At 48.0% G+C, this 19502-nt stretch overlaps 2 protein-coding genes across 2 annotated transcripts; one reads left to right on the top strand and one right to left on the bottom strand.

Moving 5' to 3' along the window:
* The first annotated feature begins 9788 nt into the window (after window positions 1-9788).
* On the top strand, window positions 9789-13126 carry LOC100826860 (homeobox-leucine zipper protein HOX3). Its single transcript, XM_010233775.3, has 4 exons — window positions 9789-10026; window positions 10318-10553; window positions 11279-11358; window positions 12616-13126. Exons 1-4 carry the CDS (start codon window positions 9954-9956, stop codon window positions 12890-12892), a joined length of 666 nt encoding a protein of 221 aa, XP_010232077.1. The 5' UTR covers window positions 9789-9953; the 3' UTR covers window positions 12893-13126.
* A 2744-nt stretch (window positions 13127-15870) lies between these two features.
* LOC100826548 (auxin efflux carrier component 3a) lies at window positions 15871-19502 on the bottom strand. Its single transcript, XM_010233774.3, has 6 exons — window positions 18128-19502; window positions 17763-18033; window positions 16979-17064; window positions 16666-16823; window positions 16282-16358; window positions 15871-16167 (listed from the first exon to the last, which is right to left on the bottom strand). The coding sequence occupies exons 1-6, from the start codon at window positions 19230-19232 to the stop codon at window positions 16092-16094; spliced, it is 1773 nt and encodes a 590-aa protein (XP_010232076.1). The 5' UTR covers window positions 19233-19502; the 3' UTR covers window positions 15871-16091.

The following is a 19502-nucleotide window of genomic DNA, read 5'->3' as shown; positions in this document are numbered from 1 at the left end:
CGCTCTCAAAACAATGCGAGCACGCACTAAATTGGGAAAACTGCACAGAAAGCAGGCAACGTTGTTCACGTGCAACGCATATATAAACCGCAAAAGCCCGTACTCACGCACGCACGCACGCACGCACGCATACTTGTATCGCATGTACGCAAAGACATCGCCATCATTAGCATAGTGCTGAGAAGAACACAACATACTCGATGTATCGTCAGGAATCATCGACCGGCCGCGTAGACGTGTACCTGCAGATGCATGGTGAATCCTCGACACATGCATGCATGAAGGTTTGCATGGATTGCATTGCGACTCTTGCCCCTGTACGCTTTTTGACCAGCAGGGCCAGTAGCTCGAAGGCGTACGTAGGAGATTCCAAAAAGAGCTTAACTAAAGGGGCTTTTGGCTCGCCTCCGGAACATATACGCACGCACGCGCAAAGGATCGTCCAGGTCTGGTCCCCTGTAAACCCATCAGGTGGGTTTCACATGGTCATTCGCTAGCACAGAAACCTGCTGTAGTTAGTGGCGAGTATTAGGCGCATCCCACTAATGCTCAACATCAGTAGCGATCATTTTCCGCGAAAAACTCGATTGCCACTTCAAGTTGGTTTGCCAGACATGAATTTTTTTACCTCCAACTATTTGTGGCGGCCATGGCCTTTAGTGGGGATGCTTGCGCTCGCCGCTACTATTATTAAAAAAACATAAAAAAATAGACTTATTTGTGTCCAGGGGAGTTGAATCACCAACCTGATATTCCGGACAGAATAGGTAGCAAGTGGGTAACGTGGCGTCTTTATCTATTTGCTCCAGGGGCTATCAGTGGCGAGTACCCTTCTTGGAATCGCCACTGATAGACTTGTTACAGTACACTGGTTCCCAAATAGTTGAGAATAACCATCGGTGACGATTCCTAGGAGAGTACTCGTCACTAATAGATTTTTGGAAAATATTGGTCACACAACACTCACACGGCATGTCCACAGGGTCAAGCCACTCAATCCGTCTTCCGTGTCCTAGGCTCCGGCATCCCACCGTGCCACCGTGGCGCCGCTGGTTCGGGACTTCGGGTTAGGGCAAGATTGGAGCCTTTCAGTGGCAATGGTTTAGGAAACACGATTTGGTTTTATTGGTTCATTAAAAGAGAATATAATGTGTATCAAACAGCTGAACAAAACTAGTAAAATATCCCTATAAACCCCAAAAGGTTTGTCAAGATTCTTTGAAGTCATCATTGCATGCTTGAAGTTTCTCATGCATTCGATGGCAAAACTATAGACCAAACCCGCACAAGAATTAACTTTGAAGGTTTTGTAAAACCATAAGAGCCACCAGCCAGGTGTTGATGTGTGTGATTATCAAAACATGAGAATAAAGAGAACATAATATTAAATTGTATACTTTGAATTATGTGAAATTGAAAATCTATGAGAACAATGTTTGATACAGTAAGGCCTCATTCATTTCATAAAATTTTCATGGAAAATCCAAAGGATGGAGGATTCCATAGAAAAGGTCACCGTAGATATACTTTTTCGTAGGAAACAAGCAAAGCGATTTCTTAGAAATCTCATTGAATTCCTTTGTCTTTAGAGAAAAATGAACATTAAGTCCAACCTTTTTTTTCCATAGGAATAAGGTTGGACAATTCCTTAAAATGACAAATGCTACCCTACCACAATCCCATATTTCGTTTTTTCTTACTTCCTCCGTCCCATGTTACGGCCCTGTTTGGATCGATGGAATTCTGCAGGAATTTTATAGCTAGGAATACTGTTCACACGGGAATTTTTCCTTTCCTGGTGTTTGGATTGTAGGAAAGCTCTACAGTGTTTCATAGGAATTCTTCCCTAACTGCACCGATTCCATAGGAAAAAAAAATCCAATCAGACCTCATGTTTTGGGCAGAAGACCGAGGCGAGAGCTCTCTGAGGCTCGGCAGTTGTACTATCCATCCAATAAAAAACAGTATTGTGTGTTGGTTCTTGAGGTTGAATAATATAAAATGCTCAAGGATCTGGTTGTTACCGAATAAACTACTGATGGATCATCAATTGTTCATGAGAATTTCCTACAGCCATCCAAACACATCTCGTGGTGCTTTCCTATCTTTGGTGAATCCTCGGTTTTACATTTGTCTTCCTTTCCTATTCCTATGTTTTCTTAAATTCCTCCGTTTTGCATTTCTATGTTCCAAACGGGGCATAAGTGACTCAAATCTGTTCAAATATGAATGTATCTATAAACAATACATGCAATAAAAAATCATTTGATATGTATGTGACGAAGAAGTATGTTTTATTTTTCTCCAAATCGAATAGGCCCAAAAGAAAAAAGAGTAATTAGTGCGTAGATTTCCGGCTGGCCGCGCGCACGTACAGCAACGATTTGCGGGGACCCACGCCCCGGAATTTTTCGTCGTCATGCACTCATGTTGAGCCTGACCTGTTACAATGATGAACACGTATACTACTTCCGCGTACGTTTTTTTCGTAGCAATGATTTCTGAACTAGTCATCGGGTCGCGCCTATCAAGTTTCAAGGCGTGCATCACCTCAAATTCAGTACTGTGTTGAAAAACACATGAAGCAGCAGGGTCCACCGAGCTGCATGAACCTTTGCATGCCATGCATGCCCAGCAAGATGTTGGCCGTGACCTTGGCCTGATGAGTGTGACCTCTCTCTCTTTCTTTTCCTTTTGACTGAAAACAATGGCAGAAAATTTTGGGCCTGAACAGGAATATGGTAAAGAAAATGACATCACTTTTTTTAAGAAGAAGAAGAAGAAGCATTGCTCGGGGTTTCATTGATTCACACATAAGCGTAACTCATTATAGAGCCCAGTAAAAATAAGTTAGGAAAACTGATGGTACATTGCGCCGTTTGGCACACGGCCGCTCCGGTTTTGCTTTTGAGCTTCTTCAACGTGATAGTAATTAGTAAATGGGTCTGACTACGGCAGAGTAGACTTAGAAATGATATTTCTCGGTCGATGATCATGACCTCCGTCTACATAAAAAACATACTACCAAAAAGACAAACACAACTACACAAATTAAGCCAATCGGACGGTCTACATCGTCAATCGAGAAATTCTTCTCAGACGGATGAGTCCTAGCAAAAAAAGATCTTGATACATATCTACATCACATTGAATAGATGACGATTAGTCTTGATAGATGAATTGACGACCACCAACTCAAATCTTTATTAAGTGTAAAGATAACAAAGTTGTTCGGACCAAAATTCCACAATTTCACTGCACTGTACTGGATTTGACAATTTCTTTAGGCATCCTAAAAGCGAATGATAAGTCTCCCATGGGAGCCAATATCTGTTCCTATGGAGCATAGTACGTAGACGTTCAAACTCGAGAAGGTTCAATTCCTTGCTTCCTTTTTTCAGAAAAACTACGCTTCTTCGTCAAGAGTCCTGAGGAAAATAGCAAGGACCAGTCTTGTTGAGCATCAGTGGATCGACGTACATGACGTACATGACGGGTTACATCAGAAGATGTATCGCAGGGGAGGGGAGGCATTCAATCGAGCGAGGAGCGCATGCATGCATGTGGATGTGTGGTGCCGGTGCAGGGCGTGTGTGGACTCGCTGCACGCGGCAGAGTACTCACTGACCAGGCTTGCATTACTATTGTGCAAGCCAAGCAGTGAAATAGCACTTCACGCAGGCAGGGCAGGGCAGGGCAGGGCAGGCGAAAGCAACAAGCAGCATGGAAGGGAAAGGTTCGCCAGCAACAGCATGCAGCAGAACAGACCCCGGGTCAGGCTGGCCGGTGGCATGGCATTGGTAGTTTGGCACGCATGCAGCTGACGGACGGATGGATAGGCCGAGAGTACGTACAAGAACCGCAAGCGCGCACCGGCCGGCGCGAGAACGCATGCTGCTGCCGCTGCCTGCCGCAGGGTGGATCAAGGACGACGGGAGCTAGCGCGCGGGACAGCACGCACCCGCGGGCCGGCCGAGCCGACATGCACAGGGCGGCAACCAGGGCTAGGCTCGCAGCTACTCGCCGGCCTAGGCCTGTCTTTCCGGTCCATGTAGGTGCTCTCCGTGCGCGTGCGATATGCAGATGCAAGCCTGATGAGTGCTGCGCTGCGCGGCTACACCTGCATACATGCATAGATATCTGCAATTTCGGCCATCACAAAAGTGTGTCTGTGCCGAGCCAGGATATATATATATCGTCGAGAATTTCTTCTGCCCGTGGAGAACTGGAGATCCAAGAGAAAGCTGCATGCTTCCTGTTGAAGCGCGGAAGACAGGCAGACAGCAATGATCATCGTTATCTGGAAATGGCGAGGTAGAGCTGGTAGGTGCCTATAATGTAAACTGTCAAGGTCACAGGCTTTCCGGAATTACTACTGTTCGGGTGTGTTTTTCTTTTCTTTGCAGGCATGAGCTCGTTCTTTCCAGGGATTTCGAGTGAAAAGGCGATGACGCGCGACCACCGAAGCAGCATACATCGATTTTTTCTTATGCTTGTAAATTGTAATCGTTTTATCCGGAAAGGTTATATTTAGAGGTTTACCATTTCCAAGTCACGTGAAAGATAGTTATTTCTAAGTCAAATCTTGGACCCAAAAAAAGCACATGATAGTCACCTTAGAAATAAGAATTGCCTAGTCGTCGAGTTACAAATAAATGTCCGCACACACTTACTTTTGCGGTGTAGGGTATGTTCCTTTCATGTCCAAATTTGTAGACAATAAAAATTTGGTCGTCACTTGGTTGGTTGACAAAATATTTGTTGCCTATGGAATTAATCTTGCCTACCTACATCACACTCCCTTCAAAACTTTTGCCAAAATTTTGGCCCGCAACAAAGCAAGAAAACTCTACCAAATTTTCAGCTAGTCAATTGTTGGCAAGAATTGGTAGGACATGAATTGGCATGTAGCAAATACAGATGTACTACATCTGTTCCTTTTTAGCTTTGTCCTAAGAAGTTTATAGAAAAATATTCCAATATTTATAGTATCAAATAAGTATGCCGTGGAGATAGATTTTTACATAAATTTGGTCAAATTTTAGAAAAATTGATTATGAGAAAGTTATGTCTTTTTATAAAAAGAACGGAAGAGTATTAAAGATATAGAACTACGGATTAAAATATAGATGTGTATTCAAGGCAATGTGGCCTACAAGTGGAGTATTTGCACTCCCTACAATCCATAATATATGTCAAGGATTTAATAACTTTGTACTAAATCTCCGACACTATTATGAATCCGAGAGAGTAATAAAAAAAGAGTAAACCAACCATGTTGGCAGCTACTGAAAAAAAACATGGTAGTCAGCTTATGAATCAATGTCATAAAGCCTGATGATAGGTTTTGCTGAATTTGAATTCTGAACCCAAACTCATGGAGATTGAAGAGGAAAGGCAACAACATAGACTATGCAAAGGAGTATTATGACTTGAAGTTTTAACTCTTGGGTTTTTGTACGATCTACTTGTCAGGAGTAGACAAGAGAAATGTTACGAAGAAATGAATTTGATGACCACCAACTCCAAACTTTATAAGTAAGAAAGATCTCTAACAGTGTGGTCTGTTATGAATAGGAGGGAGTAACAAACAAATGTAAACCAACCATGTTGGCTCGCTAACCTACGATTGACAACTAGGGAAAACAATCATGGCGAAAACAAAGATATGGTATCACCATGTTATTTTTCTTTGTCTGATTGCTCTGTACGGTAGCTTGTAGCGGATAAATTGTTCGGCAATCTAAATCAAACCAAACCCTAGAAACAGAGATCAAATTAACTCGAAGGCTCGAACCACACAGGTACAGCAACTGCCAGCCTAACTGCTTAAAGACGGAAAGCACGCGAAAAGTGCAGGTAAACAGAATCTTATACTGGTAAAAGCATCGCCTCAGGGATGCATCATCAGACAGAAAGACAGATAGATAGACGCGATGTGGATTCTGATTTCTGAGCCAGGCACGCCCCCGGCCGTTCGCCGAGAGGAGGAAAACAGCCGAGACGAACAGCAACAGCAAGTGAGTAAAAAGGCAGTCGTTCGTTCCCATAGAGCAAAAGATGACAAACAACATGATTTTGATGCGTACGCTGGACGCGACAAAACAAAACCCCGCGGTCACTTTTCTCCATCCACAGCAGTCCAGTCCACGCCGGCCGCGCGCGTGAACTCCAACCCCCATCAGTGTGCACAGCCACGCCCGCCGTACGTACACATCACTTAGCGCTGATGCCTCCGGGTTCTCTGTAATTGGGGAATAATGAGACTGGGGCCGGTACCGGGCTGCGCAGCGGCGAGAGGGAGGAGGAGAGCACAGACCGGCCGGGACGGATGGACGTGCCCCAGCGCCACCGGTGATGTGATGTGATCCTAATGCCGGAAGATCTCGCGACACAGGGGGATACGACGGTACTGTACTCTACTGCGTGCTGTTGCCGTTGCCGTTGCCGATATTTACACGCACTGGCGTCGTCGTCTGTGGCGCGGTACACAGCGGCAGCAGCAGCAGTGGTAGTATCGTTTGTTGGGCCGGCTCTATTCGTACGTGCGTACAGATACTGTACGCGGTACGTACGTACGCGTGGTCCTCTCCTCTTACGTGCGCGTACAGGAGCGTGACATTACACATCAGGAGCCAGAGCTAGCTGCATGCCGCCCCTTGTTGAACAGCCCTCGTCTGATTTACCAGACACGAGAATTTACCATCCGTTGGGCAGGCACGTGCACACCCAATTATTTCCTTGTCCTCTGGAGAAATAAACTGGCCAGGAAAAAAAAAGATGCCACTGGTGCACGTCTTTACCCGTTGTGTCATGCGCTGTTGTCACTATGGACACCATGATCATCCATGTGGTTCCCCGAGCCGCACATGACCAGTTGAGTAAACGGTCAATTCATCCGACGGGTAGTACGTGCGTGCGTGCGTGTCACATCCTTCTCTGAAAGTTTGGACACTGTGATTAGTTTCTTGGAATGCAAGCGTTCAGTAACAAGAAAGTTAACGAGACATGACTCCAACAACTCCATTTCAAATCGATGGCAACATCTGCGATTGGTCACTTGCATTTCTTTCGCGGATAGTTTTATTCGCACCACGACTTGGGTTGGCCTAGGGACGTAGTAGCCTTCTGTGATGCATCGAAAGCAACGACAAATCAAAGCTTGTCCTCCGCTCTTGGGAGCAGCGTTGCCGAAATCTTATCATGAACAACGTTTCCGTATATTACTCCTATTAGCATGTCAGTCACGTCGTCATACACCGAAGACCGAATTGATTTGTTCTAGTTGGGATTGAACTAGCTTGATCTTTCATCAGTTTACGAGACACGTTAACTGAACCGGAACGTCTTTGAATTGTAGGATTTTCATTCTGAATATTGGAGATTTTCCACTTTTAGAGAAACATTTCTACAAGGGTCATTTGTATCGTACTCCAGGATTGCAGTTGGCAAATTCCCATGAAATACAATGATCCTATTTCCGGATTGTATAGCAAACTCCTTCCATTTTCTTCTTCTTATTTTCTATGCACCGTCCAAAGTATCATCCAAAAAATCATGTGTTTTGGGACAATTAAAGAATCCTTACCACAGGACATCTTGATACTGTGATTTTTCTTTGTTCTTGTGTTCTCTAATTACATGATTCAAAGAGAGAACAAGCATCATTGCTTTTCTCCCCGGTAACCACAGAAAAAAAGAACATTGTCGTCTCTCCGCCACAAAAACAAGCTCTTCCATGTCATGTCACCGATCTCCGCCCACATCTACGTGTTTTCCGGCTGGACTTCATGTCTTGATGCTTTTTGTCTACCCGATGTGTAGCCGGAACTGGTGTGGTTATCCAGCCGTCTTCGTCATCCTCTTGTCTAAGGATGGTGGTCTGTTTTTCGGAGCACCGTCGCCTGACTTCTTCTGATTCCAACCAACGTCTTCTTGGCTAGCATGTCAACAACTTCTTCTTTTTTTGGCTTCAACATGGTTCGGAGACCCATATAGCATCGGGATACTCTCACGGTGCGCCACCGGCGAGTGCAGGAAGAAGAGGATGTCATTTTCCCAAGGATTCGCGTGTAATTTTCTTTTCCTTAAAAGATGATCCTATGAAAATTGGTTGATTGATACTTTCTCTATTCCGAAATGTAGGTCATAAAACTTTTTTTTGTCAAACTTCCTAAATTTGACCAAACGTATAGCAAAGAACATCAACATATACAGTGTAAAACCAACATACTGTCAAACCAACATACTATAAAAATACATTTATCAATGTGTCTAATGATCCTGATTTCACAATGTGAATGTCGATATCTTTTATTATATAAGGTTGGTCAAAGCTTGACACTCAGTAAAAGTTATACGCCCAACATTTTCGAACGTACATATGTAGTACTTCGTCAGTTTCATGTTAAGGGACTCAAATTTGTCTAAATATGGACATATCTATATACTTCTTCCATCCAACAAAGGGTGTCTCAACTTTGACTAAATTTGAATGCATCTATGCATTAAGCCATGTATAGATACATCTAAATTTTGACAAACTTGAGACATCTTTTGTTGGACGGAAAAAATACTAAAATATGTTTAGATACATGTATTATTCCGGCACTTAATATGAGACGAGGGAGTAGAATATATGGCAAATCCAATTACAGTTCGAATGGAGACGGGAGAATGTCCTCCGGTCCTGCTTGGTGATAAGATTTTGGCCAAAAGAAGCATGAATCATCTCCGCATGATTCGATTTCTTAGCCGGCAATTAATGCACGCACCGCTGGATCCTCCCGTCCGTGGAACGCAGCAGAGATGATAAACTAGTCGTATTACTAGGCCACAAACGCGTGAGCGGCCTAGATTAGACGCGGCCAGTTTTAAACCCATAGTACCACCGGAGAAAAGAATAACCGAAATCAGCAGCAGACGGAGGGAGGAGCAAGCGCGGTGCGGGCCGTGGAGGTGGACGGAAGCAGGTGCAGGTAGGTGGTGGCGCGCAATGATTACGGCGGCCGACCTGCGGCCCGACAGGCCGACTCGGTCTACCCCCGAACTGGGGGACCTGCCGGCGATTCTCCTGCACCCGTCCCATGCGCCCAGCCACGTGGCTCGCCGGGCCCGGTCATCCTGCCGCGTGGGCCACTCGTCCCAGCGTTGCTCGACGCAAAAGACATGACGAGTCGGGTCAAAGCCTGCGGGCCCCCTGCCCCCGTTAGATACGTGTATCTCTCTTGTCTGGTTGCGCTTTGCTTCTTGCCCTGGCAATTGCACGTCCGGCCTCTGCCGGTGGCCGATGCCTGTCCACGGCATCTCTCAGCTCGTCCATAGCTAAAAAAGCACTTGTGACCCGCGTGGGAGCTGTTATGGCCACAATGTTTAATAAGAAAAGAAAAACAAAGCTGTGGCAACAGCTTGGGAATTATCAAATGCTTCGAGTCAAGATGTTGGTCCAACGGTTTCGCCGGTAAATCTGTAAACGGCCGTTTCCCGATGTACTAACTCTGATGAAACGGCGATTTGATTGCGACACAGTATTTGCGTTGTAGTCACAAACAAATAAAAGCATCAGTCAAATCAACAATCAACCGACATCTACTCCGTTGTAATCCCAGTCAAAGCACAAAAACCTCATAATGTCTCCAACACTGCGCACCTAATAATTTCGTGCCAGACAAAGTACACCCTCTCCTGCTGCTGGTGTTTGATCTCCCGTTTCCACATATAACTTCATTTTTTTCTTCTATCTAGGGTTGCTGCCACTGTTAAAAGTTCCAACGAAGCAGTGGTAGTAGCATCCCTCCCTCCCTCCCCTCTCCCGGCTCCCTTTATATAACGCCTCCCCAGGCTTCGACTGCTTTTCAATCTGTCTTTGTCTTTGGCTTGGGCTCCTCCACTCTCCATCCGGCCTTTGCCCTTTCCTTCCTCAATCTAGTTCCAGCATTGGCTTGTCGCCTGTGATGGGGGCCACTTCTCCTTCAGGCCTGGAGCTGACCATGGCCGTCCCCGGCCTCAGCTCCTCCTCTGGCTCAGGTAAGATCAGGAGGCCACCTGTTATTAGTCACCTGTTTCGTGCTCCATCCCACATCTGCAAGTATAACCGTAAATTTTGGATCGAGTTCTCGGCTCATGGCTTATTACACATACGCACATCGTATTTGTACGTACGAGCATGCACAGCTTGTTCGGGGATGCTTACTTTGCCTTTCCTCTTTTTGCATGTTTTGTTGAAGTGATGGACTTGTTAGGGGTGCTAGTGCAACATCTACAGGACAAGTTCACTTCGGGAACTAACCTTTTTGTATGCTTTTTTTTCCCTGCCAGAGGGGTTCGTCGGATGCAACAATAGCAACAACGGTAACGGGAACATGAGGGACCTGGACATGAACCAGCCGGCGAGCGGCGGCGAAGAGGAGGAGTTCCTGATGGGCAGCGTGGAGGAGGACGAGGAGGAGGTCAGGGGCGCTGGTGGGCCGCACCGGCCCAAGAAGCTCCGCCTCTCCAAGGAGCAGTCACGCCTCCTCGAGGAGAGCTTCCGCCTCAACCACACCCTCTCGCCGGTCAGCATACTTGTGTTTCCTGCCTGCTGGTAGTACTTAAGGTCGGCATTTACGTGCACTAGAAATTAATCTCGTCCATGGATGATAATGTATTGCTGCGAAGTTGATCCGTTGGTCGTACGGGTGAATCTTGAACTGGATTCGCTCCGGTGGGGCTGCTGTACTGCCGCACAATGAAGAAGAGCATGATTCAATCCTGGGATGGGTTCGGAGAACTAACGATCCATTTAATGGCACTGCCAGATTTTAATTCCATTATATGGCCCATTCATGTAAAACTCATCAAGATAAAAGAGGAGTACTACCAGTCAGTACTGGGTACTCCGCAGTGGTAGTAAGTGGAGTAAATATCAGTACTTTCATGGTGCGCAGCTTGAAGAAGATAGGAGAGGATATAGATCTAGCAAAATTAAGTGGCCTCTGATTGTTTCCTGCGGTACATGGCGCATAAAAGTCTAGCGGGGACTGTAGAATGTGTAATGTTGGTCTTTGCAGTGGTATTCATAACGTCGTGGTACAGTGCAGGGAGTAATGAACCTAAATGTAGTGCCAGCTGCCAGGGCAACGCAGTTACTGCACCATATATGTAGGAGGTTTTTGTTTGACTAGCAGGAGCGTTTACTCCTATTCATTTACTCATGATGCCTTGCCTCATGCGTAGCAAATTTCTTTTTTGGAAGGACGTAGCAATTTATTTGATGCGTTGGAAACTGAAACTCTTGCAGAAGCAAAAGGAGGCCTTGGCGATCAAACTGAAGCTGCGGCCCAGGCAGGTGGAGGTCTGGTTCCAGAACCGCAGGGCCAGGTAAAAATAGGAATCCATTACTCTCTCTATATATACATATTCACGTGAACACACATGGCCAAGAGCCTCACGTGCACTTGGACCTTCACCGTTTTAGGCTACCACTCGTCCATACTGCAAAAATGGCTTGTACTACTACTGTAACTAAAAAACGCGACTGTACCATTCCGCGGTGATTAATAAGATAAGGAGTAAGGTCGTAAGTGTTGGCTTGGCTAGTTAATGGAACCAATCGAGGCGAATGAGACAAACTTGGAGAACCCACTAGTTCCTTATGTTTATCCATTTCCCGTTGAAAGAGTAGTTAACTCAATGATATGATATTGCAATCTGGTACTTCAGCCCAGTAACTTGTGTTAGTTATAGGCTAATTCACGTCCGAGACTACTAACGTGGCGATTTGTTTTAACGAATACTCCACGCTACTCCACTTAAGTTGCTGGCTTAGTCGTCCACGGCATATAGTAGTGCCTACGTAATGGAGCAATCAATTACTTAATGCAACTCAGATTTTGTTACTACGTACTACTACTAGTCCACTCCCTTGAACCATTCTCGTCCCGACATAATTATGAACCATTCCATCAATTAAGGTGACATGGATCATTAGCTATCTATCTTGAAACTTGCATTGCATCTAAGATGCGGGACAACAGCAACTAGGTAGATTCTCTAGCTTGATAAAGTAAACGTGGCTTCATTTTTTTTTTATAATCATCACTCCATGATGCACGTACATAAGATTCGGTAGATCAAAACAATGGAGCTAATTAATCGTTCCGAAAGCTAGCATCGGCGCTGCACGTGGACTAATCAGCACGTGCTAGCTTAGCTAGCCAGGAAGGGGGCTACAACTTGACCCTAGTTCAACAAATTGATCGATCGATCTCTTGAAAACGAAAGTGGAGATATTTGAAAGGCGGTACGGTCCGGCAAAGTCATTGGCCTTCGCTCTACGCCTAAATGACAATGTTGTTGGAATGGGCGCCTAGAGGTTCAAATTAAGTTGCGTATGGTACTACTCTAGTTGTTCATGATATTGTAATCTCCTTCAGTACTCTGCTATGCACCTGGTTTGCATTTTGTTTCTACTAATCATGCTGTCACCTTCCAATTATGCACGCACGTTAGCTTAAGAAAGTGCTCAGGTTCCAGATTGTTCCGTGTGATCGAACCATTTGTTACTTAGTACAGTAGTTAGTAGTACAGGTTGCAGGTTGCTCTCCAAGTTAAATTGAGTTACGTACGTGTTAACAGGACTAAGCTGAAGCACACGGAGATGGAGTGCGAGTACCTGAAGCGCTGCTTCGGGTCGCTGACGGAGGAGAACCGCCGGCTGCAGCGTGAGGTGGAGGAGCTGAGGGCGATGCGTATGGCCCCGCCCACCGTGCTCTCTCCGCACACGCGGCAGCCGCTCCCGGCGTCCGCGCTCACCATGTGCCCCCGCTGCGAGCGCATCACCGCCGCCACGGGCCCGCGGACCGCCCGCCTGCCGTCGTCCTTCAACCCTCGCCGCCCCTCCGCGGCGTTTTAGGGTTGCTCGGGTTTTTAACGGAAACAGATCGATCGAGGCAGTCTTAAACGTAGGCTGATATCAAGTCTTGTGTAGATTAGAGGAGGGAGAGCATGGAAAAGTGTGAGGCCCGTGTGGGGTTTGGAACCTGCTCCCATGGGCCATGGCCCATACCATGGATAAAAAGCTTGTAGTTCGATGTTAGTTGCTTTGGTTAACTGGTCTTCTAAGATTATGTGTTATCTTTGTCTTGTCTACTTAACGGATTTGGGCCGGCGTGTCAAAATAACGGATGGGCCGTAGTGTTCTGTTGGCGCTGAATGCTCGGATCGTACTTCTCTAACCGTACTGGCAGCTCTCGGCCGTGCCACTCGCGCTGGGCCGCTGGCGTTTCCGACAAAAGCCTTGTTCAGTTATCCAGTTGCGTCGGGTAGTCGGGTAGATGACTTGGCCTGGCTTTATCCGTTACCGGAATCGGCTCGATTCACCTAGGCCTCAAAAGGCCCAGCAGAAATTGTTGCTCCCGTAGTCTTGACGACTCTGAGTGCATCAATGGCTTCTAATATTATGTTCCGTTTGATTTCCTTTACAAATCTAGGAGTTCCTCGCCCCTAATTTCATTTCATAGATATATTTGCAAAAATAAATATATGTCATTTCCTTTCAAAAAAATAAAAAATATACTCCGTGTGTCATTTGATAGAAACTGATAAAACAAACAAGGTTGGGGTGTTTGTGTCAATTACACTCCCCCCTCCTCCCAATTTTTTTTTCAAAAAACCACGCTGCTTGGGTTTAGGGTTTCATTGGGCCAGTTATAACTTAGTCTTACACATTGTAAAGACATCACAAAACTCAAATCAGGTAGATTAGATCGTTTGAAGGTATTTATGATAGGTGGAACCCACTTGTCTTACTCGAGCAACTCGTTGTGGATGCCAAACAAGCTTTAGATGTTGGAATTGAACTGGTTTTGTTGAATTGGGCTACCAATTCAATTTCAAGTTGAATTGGAATCAAGAAGCAATTAAATTCTGCATGTTTTGTTGTCAGGGAAATTGTTGAATGACACGAAGCCAAAGATTCAATTCATAATGATGTTTGGCTGCCACATAGAAAATCAAGCTAGGAACTTGTCTTCTTCCTCCTCAGCAATACCGAGTCCGTTTACAAGAAGTCAAGAAGAAATACACGTTCAGAGAAAGCATCAATTCGATCGTTACAAGTCAAAATTCAGTGCCATGTTATTATGTATACAGTACACCAAAAGCCAATGCTTCTTTTGCTAGTTTCCCAAAGTGCGGCCTAACAAATACTCCGGCAGGCTAGCGGGGGAACCGAATAACCCTGGAAAGAACTAAAGGAGAGACAGGAACGAGCAAGTCAAATTGATCCTGATGCCAAGTGAATAGATCGAGAGAGACGGCGACTGATCGATGGCCGGGGAATTTGACTGCCCTGGCCGGCTGTTCCAAGATGCGCACCGGCAGGGCGCGACGACCGTCCAATTAACGACGCTGTCTCACCTCGCAGATGCGGTGATCGTAAAAGCGAGCAGCCCTGGGCTGGCACCTCGACAGCTCGCATCACCTTTCCACCGGTTCGGCTGGGGCTGAAGACAGTGGTACTAATAGGCAGGAGACGTTGGGCCTTCACTGTTGTCGGCACGACGGCCGATCTCGGGTCAGCCAAACCACCAGCTTGAGTCGAGCTTTACCAGTGTAGTACACGCGTACTATAGCATGCACCGATGAACCCGTGTCCGGACTGCATCCATGCTCATCAACGAGGAGCAACTAACTATTCGTTGATAGATTCTGACCGAAATTCAGCCGATCGGCCGGTAGAATCTGGTGCTCTATAGTCTACATTCGATCGTCCTTGGGTAGTGCATGGACATGACTTTAATGTTGGTAGCATCATCTCGGGTACGCAATTGAAGGGGCGCGCGCGATAGTAGCAATGCTTTTGCACGTAACGGCCGGTGTTAGACTTGCATGTGCTTGTGAAGATGTCGCATCCAAAATGCCAATCTAGCTACCTGTACGTTCAGTGTTAGCAAAGTCTTCTCACCTCGATCGACAGGCAGTTGAAGTTTCAACACAGTACTAGCGTAAACTGGTGTTCTTGTTGCGACTAGGTAGATAGATTTAACTAATCGGTCGATCGGCAGCAGGGGAGACCGTGGCACGATTTCCGATCGATCCACAGGAAAAATCACCTGAAATCGAGCCCAAAACCGTGGCACTTCAGTCACTCTCCCTGTTGCCATCTATCGACTTTTCCCAAGCTTCCGGCAGATGCATGGACACGCGGCAGTCATATTAGGTTGCCCAAGCTTTGACGTGAACAGCGTTTAAAAATGACCAGGCCATGGGTGCCAACTGCCAGTTCTACGTGTAGATGTGACTGTGTCGATATCGGTGAATGACACGGGCTTATTTACGTTTGCCAATTTATTAATCTCGCTCAGGAAACGTGAGTGAGAAAAACCGCAAGTTCGGCAGTGCGGAATGCCTATTAATCCATGCATCAGAAATGTTCATTAGTGTGGACAAGCTCATAGATTCACAGCATCTAGCAGAGTTTTATCGAGTGCGCGTGCCAAGGTGTTGAAGGGTGGCCTTCAGAGTTGGAACACCTCGTTGATGAAACGATTTACACGAGATAAATTCAAATTTGTTTCACCACCTGTAATTTGTTTGGTGACAGTCTCTGCTTTCATCTCCACGAACAAATGTCTCAGTCTAGTCGCTAGGCCTTAATTTAGAGGTTAATTAAGCCAGAGTGTGCATGGATAGTACTGTCTCCGTTCATAAATGTAAGATGTTCTAGTAGATTTATTCTAAGTTAAACTTATTATAAGTCTGACTGAGTTTTAGGAATACAATATCTACAATATCAAATTAGAACATGTATCAAGAATGATTTAACAAAAGTAATTTTGAGTTGCAGCTTTTGGTAGATCTTTCTATAAACCTAGTCAAACCTGGTTAGCATTGAGAATAATTAGTATATATTCCTGTTATGTATTCCTCGAACCAAAAAGGATCAGAAGCAAGCAACATTATACGCTGCTGGCCATCCTCAAACTTACAAGCCACGCGCCATCCATGGACTAAGCTTACAAGTACCGATCTGATCTCTCTTGGCAGCAGGAGCACAGCTTCTACCTCTCCTGTGAGCTAGCAGCAGCTTGGTTGTCATGGTACTACTCCTACTATACAGTTACTAGTCCAAGAATGGCATAGTAAGCCAATGTGATCGGAAGAGCTACCAGCATGCCAAAAATTACCCTGCAAATGAGAGTTTCCAAAATGTCCGTTAGAGCGTCTGCGTAAGATTCCGATGTGCAAACAGAATGCACGTCTCAGACGGAAATACCACTGTGTCTGGCAGTTACAACTTACGCGGTGCTGAGGATGGTAGGGTGGACATTGTATTCCTTTGCGAAAACAAAAGGTACAATCCCTTGTGGTAGAGCCGCCTGTCAAATTAATAGCACTGCAATTTTAAGTACGAGTGCACACACAATTTATGGAGTAGAATTCCAGCGCAAAAAAAAAATGTATGGAGTAGAATATTCAATATCCCAAATTCTAGTGGGTGTATTAAACGGTTGCTTTGGTAGCAGTAGTACAACGTTGCAACGAAGAATTTAACATGTTAAAGCCGGACGCCCCCACAGATGATAAGTTTGTGTACTAAATCAATTATTGGGCAGAAAGGAGCAACACGGCAAGAAATTGAACCACCCTTTTCCGGCCAGCTATATGCAATGCATGCGTGGTTACCTGAACAATGGAGATCTTGAAGAGCGTCCCACGGAGGCCGACGGCTGCTGACGCGGCAGCAATGACGGCGGGCCCCACGATGAAGCGAACGACCATGGAGACGACGGCGACGGTGTTGCCGCACGCGATGATGCTCGGCTGCAGCGCCATGAACAGTCCTGCAAGCCCAAACGGGGAGAATTGCGCAGTGTTAGCTCGATCGGGTGCGGGCCAGAGAGGGTGGGTGCATTCGGGCGTGGGCACGAGTGCGACTATAATTGCGGGTGTAGGGCTAGGCGGAGACAGGAGCACAAGGCCGCGTGGGGGCACCCACCTAGGCTAAACATGGCCATCCCCAGCCCGGCGTCCGAGAGAATGGAGATGGACTTCCCGACGATGCTTGGCATGGAGATGTGCCACCTGCGATCCAGAACATCACACACACAGCCTTTGGCGTTAGAGGATAATGCCAGATCATTAGCAACCATACATGACATAACAACAACTATAGCATAATAGTCATGATTAGTCCAAGCAAACAGTTTCGATCGAGCTATAAACTCCAAATCAGTGTACTACTCCTGCAGCCGTGCGCCGTGCAAGCCTCTTCGACTTTTCCGCTCTCACAGTTCGCGATTGGCGCTTGCCGGCCGGGCCCTGACGCGCGGTGGTCCGGCAACGGCGGGATGCTTCATCGGTCGGCCCGCTACCACCGTTGGGGGATCCGTAAAAGCTGCCTTTTCTGTTATGCCCACCGGCAGAAAAGCTCAAAGCTCGTACTACACCGCACAGTTCCGGTCCTGAAGTAGCGAAGTGGAGTAGTAGCCGAGACGTGGCTACGTGCTCTTGCTTTTGCGCCGTGTTTCGCCGAGAATGTCGACGTATCGCATCGAGCATCGCACGCCAAACAAAATCGAAGCTAGATTTTACAATGGCCACCGGCATTTGCCGGCCTTGTCGCCCCTCTGCTGTGTAAAATCAGTCACACAGCCTGGCGAACTCAATCATCAGTGGTAGTAACACTACCAGTAGAGTACACGTACTGGGCTGCTGGTACGTACGAGTGAAGCAAGCCACGTGTAATTGTGAAAGTACTAGAAGAGAAGGCAGACGCGTACCGGAAGGCGGCGAGGGACCAGACGAGCCCGATGAGGCTGGAGTACGTGTTGGGGTTGCGGATGAGCTTGCGCCACACCATGATGAGAATGAGCCGTGTCATCACGCTCGCCGGCGGCATCTGGTGCTGCTGCCGGGGCCTCTTGGCGTCCTCGGCTCCGGCGGTGTCCGCGTAGACATTGGGACGCAGCTCCGCGGTCGAGCTGGAACTTAGCTTCGTCAGCCTCTCCCGCCCGGCCTCCGCCGCCTCGCCGTCGTCCTCCACCGCGGCCTCTGAAATAATGCGATCGATCGATGTTTAGTCTTGCACATGAAACCCGTGAGTATAACTACGTGTGCGTAGCATAGCATTAATGTGGAGACAGACCTTTGCACGAGCCATTCTGCGGCGGATCGGCGGGGACAACCATGCGGATTTCCTTGGCGTCGAGACGCGCTCTGTCCGCAGGCAAGCGGCTCACTTCGGAGACGGGAGAGGTGCTGGAGCTCCACACGAACATGTGGAGCTCCTTGGCGTCATGGCTGCTGTGCGCCCCGGCGGCGGCTGGTTTCCGGCCCCCAGCCCCAGCCGAGTGTTCGTCGAAGTTGGACCCCCGCGGCGTCGGCCCCTGCGACGACGTATGAAGCGAGAAGTGCTCGGAGGACGTGCCGAAGCTCGAGCCGCGCGCTCCGGCGGGCGTCGTGGGCGGCGGCGGCGCGCCGACCGTGGCGAAGAAGTCTGCGTGGTTGAAGTTGGAGCCCCGCGGGGTGGGGTTCTGCGACGAGTTCACCGAGTAGATCTCCGCGCCCGTCAGGTTCGACGGCCGCGGCGTGACTCCCAGCAGCGACAGCGACTGGCGGGACACCGAGGACCGGCGCACGGTGACGCGCAGCCGGCCGTCGGGCGCCACCTCGGCCTCCGTCTCGGCGCGGCCGCCGTCCAGCGACACGACGTCGGGGTCCACGTGCAGCGACGCGATGGACGCCGCGGTGTCCGGGAACTGGTCGGCGATCAGCGCGCGCGCGGCGCGGAACTCGAAGAGGAAGAGCAGCAGCGTGTACCAGATGATGCACTGGAGGACGACGATCTGGACCATGAGCGAGCCGGCGTCCGGGCCATACATGGCCACCAGCAGCGGTATCCCCATGACGAGCGTGTTGGGCAGCGTGGAGAGCGAGAAGAGCGTGACGGACCAGTCCAGGCCCAGCGAGGGGATCAGCCGCGAGCAGGCGGCGAGCGCGGCCAGGACGAGCAGCTTCTGCAGCGTGTCCGCGGCCAGGAAGCGGAGGTTCATCTGGTAAGGATCGCTGGCGGAGATGAAGTGGAAGGAGAGCAGCGGCACGGCGAAGATGGCGACGAAGCGGTTGATGCCGGAGCACTGGTCGGGCGTGAAGATGCCCCACCACCGCACCGACCCGTACGCCAGGATCATCGCCACGTACAGCGGCACCACCGCCGCCAGGACCGTGTACAAGTCGTGCGACGAAATCATCTTGGAACCTAGCTAGCTAGATTGATCGGTGTTTGCCTCTGCCACTTCGCATGCGCATGCAGTGGAAGCTTCAGGTGAGGAGGAGAGCGGCAGCGGTATGATCGAGCGGGTTTGGGTTTCTTGGAAGCTCGGAGAGGTCGGGGACCGGCATTTTATATGGCAGCAAAGGCGAATGTGGTGAAACTGGCGCAGTCCCGAAGCGGGGGGCGGTTCTTCCGTTTGGACTCGCAATCTAGAAGAATGGATACTGCCGAGACGCGCAGCCCCTGT

Source organism: Brachypodium distachyon, chromosome 2 (assembly GCF_000005505.3).
Source record: "Brachypodium distachyon strain Bd21 chromosome 2, Brachypodium_distachyon_v3.0, whole genome shotgun sequence".
Classification (NCBI taxonomy): Eukaryota; Viridiplantae; Streptophyta; class Magnoliopsida; order Poales; family Poaceae; genus Brachypodium; species Brachypodium distachyon.
Note: the sequence above shows the minus strand (reverse complement) of the source record. Positions and strands in the feature narration are given on the sequence as shown.